The following is a 3908-nucleotide window of genomic DNA, read 5'->3' as shown; positions in this document are numbered from 1 at the left end:
TAACTCATCGCCAATATTTTTTTTTCACTCAAATATTTGCAGCGGCCGGCCCTCTTCCTTTTATAAAAGAAAGTAAAAGTGCCACACTCATCTGCTGGGTCACCTGCCATAGGTACGAGTATAAGCAAAAACCTTACAGAAAGTCATCAACGAAAAACTCATGGATGGTTGCATACTAATAGCTGTGCTATTCTTTGAGTTGGCCCGCCCAGTTTTTTCTTCGAAGCTCCGCCACTGCTTGAGGCTACACGGCGAAGAAAGAAACAGGTGGAGGAGACTGAACTGCAAACTCTGCTAACGAAACAGATGAACTCATCTCAAGTGGATCCGAGGAATTAAGAACCAATGCAACCAAGATCGTTAATTTGAAAGAGTAGATCTGCTTGGCAATTGCCATATGACCAGGAGGTAGCCAACGGCGCTATAGCATGGAGGCAGAGTTCCTGTCATCTGCTAGATGAGGCTATTGAGCTTATAATAATGGATACTTTGTTTCCCCCTTGTGTGAACCGCTGCAAGGGCCTGTATTAGCTAGCTAGATTGGTATTGTAACAAGTCAATTTATGACCAGAGGATTTCATGCATCATGATTGTGTCGGAAATATGCGCACAGCAGTTGCGTTGTTAACTGTGGCATGCAAAACCTGCCCTCTTCTGTTAATGGCATAAAATCCACCAGTTGTAGAAGACTCTGCAGTCAAGATTATGGGGTCTGGACTGATTCTATATATGTAAACTCCCCTGGCAGTTTCCAGGTCATATACAAACAGCAGCCCAAGCTTCGTAATTACATAGACATGGCCATACTTTTGAGAGATCTGTAATCAAAAGAAGATAAAACGAATTAGATCTATATATGGTACCAAATAGGGTATACATCCTATGGGACTTAAAACAATACCTGTATGGCTACAGGAAAATCATCCTGGAAATCTGGTGGGAAGAAGATGCCGTTTTTTTTATTCAAAAAGCCAGGTTTCCCTGCACGAAATGAACCAACAACAAAAGTAAGAACAGAGGAATGAATTTAAACAAAATAACAGGATAAAATGTACTACAAAGCAATCTTTCAATGGCTACATCTAATGACAAGCGTATGGTGGATAAAGACATTCAGTTGTGTCTACAACATGATAGGTGCATCAAGTTTGCTCTACTAAGAATTTGAATGCAGAAATAAAAAATACTGAAAAGTAGAACTCCAGGGTTCTAAACACAGACCTGGCTGGGCGCCCAGTTCAATAATTTGCAACTTAGAAGTAATTGTTTCAGCATTAGATGCCTTTGAAGCAAAACAGATGAGGGTGGATGAGTTCACGTTGCCAGGAACCTGGTTAGGAAAATCAAGCACAGTTGTTAAACACTACTCCCTCCGTAAAGAAATATAAGAGCATTTTATATTTCTTTACGGAGGGAGTAGAAGATAAACGATTATATGAGCAGCACCAAATGACTGAACAGTACCTTGAATGTTGCAAAAGAAGCAGCATGGGCTTCAAGTGCTTCCGTACGCTGCTGATCCACAGAAAAAAGTTGCATATTTCCCTTTACCAGCTGTGGCCTCTGGTTTGTGAAAGGGAAAGCTCGTCAATATGAGAAGAACATATGACAGAGTACATATTTAATACGTGCCTACAAACAACTGCTCTGCTAGCTAGCTCACTGTGGTAGATTTGCTTTGAATTTTGGAAAATTATATGTTATATTCTTTACACACCAAGAGGAGCCAAATCATGAGATAGAAATGTCAGGAAGAGAGGCAAAAGCAATTGTAGTCTTCATATTGTGTTCGATTGTGAACACATCGGTGCACTACGTTATGATGAAATATATTAAGAACGTCTGTTAAGCATACCTCTGGAGCACCAGGTGCATTTCCAATAAGCAAGAGCCACTTCTCCGATGGATCGCACCGATAGTTGATAATCTGATTATTAGCCAAATTAGCTGTCCTATCGAACATCTTAATTGGCTTAGAATCTCCTGCATTCCGACGAAAGCAAGCGATGACTATCTTGGTTTACGTCTTTTAAGCTAGAAGTACTTAAAAGTTAAAGCGACAATAGTTGTGATTTGTCAGAGGAGTCAGGAGTGACCTTCAATTGACCAGTGATACACTGATGCCTGTGTTACCAAACCCAACAACTTTGGGGTGATCCATTTCCAAAACACAACCTGCGATTGTAGAAGAGGAGACATGCATGCAATATGATGTATCGACTAAGATTACACATCGGCATTGAAAAATGAAAGGAGCAAGAAAACTTGAAAATAATTTGAAACATCTACCTGCTCAGGCATCTGGTGTGCCTTAATTTTAGTATGAGCTTCAATATTAAAGATTTGCAGGTGATCCTGCGTGGTTCCTGGAATTTTAGCTGCAAAAATAATTAAGTGGAATTTTATCATGTCTATTCGTGACAGAAAGTCTCTTCATGCACATTAGGAAGCGGCGGCAGCCAAAATCTTTGATAATCCAGGCCTTATTGGGCTCCGCTATTAGAAGGGAGGCCCTTCTCCAATCCTTTAAGCTCAACGAGAAGGTATGGAAGTTCTGTGCCTGGGGTAATTCCATTGTATATCCCGTTTAGGCCTAGAAATCAGTGTACGTAATTTGCATATTCCCCCAAGTCCATATCTTCTACATATTTCATTTTAGTTAACAATATGCATATTTGTCAGATCCTAAAGTGCACAACCAATAAGCAGCTATCAGACGCATTTAAAATGTACTGTATCAGTGGACATCAGCACAAGCTAGAAAGATCAAGCGTATTCATCACTGAGATATTGCGCTATTTGTCATTGTAAGTGTGGAAATAATCATCCATCGCCACGCTAAACTATCAGATCCCCAGCTGAAACTTGATCTCAGGTTTCTTGAAAATCAATAGCCACTGCCCGCTGCACCATTTGCACATTTGTACTAAGCAAGGAGCTACAGGTTTGAGATCACACTAGTAGAAAACAGGGCATCAGTCCCGGTTCTAGAGGGCCTTTAGTCCCGATGGACTAAACGATCGGGACTAAACGATCCTCACGATCACCGCCCAATTGCGACAGATCCCACGACGGGTTAGGGTGGTAGCAGCAGACGGCATCATGAAAATGAGATCGCAGAGGCAAGGGGTCCGCGAGATCTACCCTTGATCGCGAGGATCCTGGTGCTGGGGTTCATGAGTGCGGAGTCGACGGTGAGAGGCTTGCGGAGGGGCTGGCTGGGCATGGCCATGTCGATCATGACGAGGCTGTTGCCCTGGGGCGAGGTCTCCCGGACGCAGATGTACCTGTCCGACTCCATGGTGACGTGGGTGAAGGTGATGAACTGCGGCGCGATCCCGAGGCTCGTCAGCTGCAAGCAACAACGCCATGGACGACGAGTCAGTCGGCCGCAAGCTCCGGCCCCTGCCCGGCCCTGCCGGGAGATCCGACAGCATGATGTGCGCGCTCGTGTTACCGTTAGGGCCTCGCGCATGGCGATGGGGCCGTTGGCCGCAGCCATGGCGGCAGACGGCGGTGGCGAGGGGAGGGGGTCGGTCGTACGTGCTCTCGGCCGGCTGGTGCGAGAGAGCGATCGACAGATCCGATCTGATCTTTTTTTTTAGGCAAATCGGATCTGATCTTTTTATCCGGGGACTTGAGGAGGAGGAACCAACGGGGTGGCCAACTTTCACTGGTGGAAAAAGGGCCTTTGGTCGCGGTTCGCAACTGCCATTAGTCGCGGTTGCGCAACCGCGACCGAACGGGCGCGACTAAAGGCCCCCCCCCCCCTTTAGTCGCGGTTGCTTAAGAACCGCGACTAAAGGCCCGTCCACGTGGGCGCCAGGCGGCCGTCGGGGCGGAGGACCTTTAGTCGCGGTTCTTCTGGCCAACCGCGACTAAAGGCCGTCGCAGGTTTAGGGTTTTAG

At 45.6% G+C, this 3908-nt stretch overlaps 1 protein-coding gene across 2 annotated transcripts; it reads right to left on the bottom strand.

The window, feature by feature from the left end:
• Positions 1 to 335: 335 nt before the first annotated feature.
• LOC123066969 (clathrin heavy chain 1-like) lies at positions 336 to 3760 on the bottom strand. Of its 2 annotated transcripts, none has more exons than XM_044489939.1 (9): positions 3458 to 3760; positions 3145 to 3352; positions 2290 to 2378; positions 2097 to 2175; positions 1856 to 1983; positions 1465 to 1563; positions 1222 to 1330; positions 902 to 981; positions 336 to 818 (listed from the first exon to the last, which is right to left on the bottom strand). In XM_044489939.1, the coding sequence occupies exons 1-9, from the start codon at positions 3500 to 3502 to the stop codon at positions 585 to 587; spliced, it is 1071 nt and encodes a 356-aa protein (XP_044345874.1). In that variant the 5' UTR covers positions 3503 to 3760; the 3' UTR covers positions 336 to 584. The 2 variants fall into 2 exon arrangements, with proteins under 2 accessions (XP_044345874.1, XP_044345875.1); XM_044489940.1 differs by having other exon boundaries at positions 1222 to 1282.
• Between the last annotated feature and the right edge of the window lie 148 nt (positions 3761 to 3908).

This window comes from Triticum aestivum, chromosome 3B (genome assembly GCF_018294505.1).
Source record: "Triticum aestivum cultivar Chinese Spring chromosome 3B, IWGSC CS RefSeq v2.1, whole genome shotgun sequence".
NCBI classification, from domain to species: domain Eukaryota; kingdom Viridiplantae; phylum Streptophyta; class Magnoliopsida; order Poales; family Poaceae; genus Triticum; species Triticum aestivum.
This window is presented reverse-complemented; position numbering and strand designations above follow the sequence as displayed.

Bases quoted from the DNA above. Each gene is read 5' to 3' on its own strand.
- LOC123066969 (XM_044489939.1), bottom strand. From the start codon at position 3,502: ATGGCTGCGGCCAACGGCCCCATCGCCATGCGCGAGGCCCTAACG. The intron at 1,564-1,855 runs GTATGCTTAACA...TTCACAAACCAG, and splicing joins ATGCACCTGGTGCTCCAGAG to AGGCCACAGCTGGTAAAGGG. The intron at 819-901 runs GTATTGTTTTAA...TTTTGATTACAG, and splicing joins ATTTTCCTGTAGCCATACAG to ATCTCTCAAAAGTATGGCCA.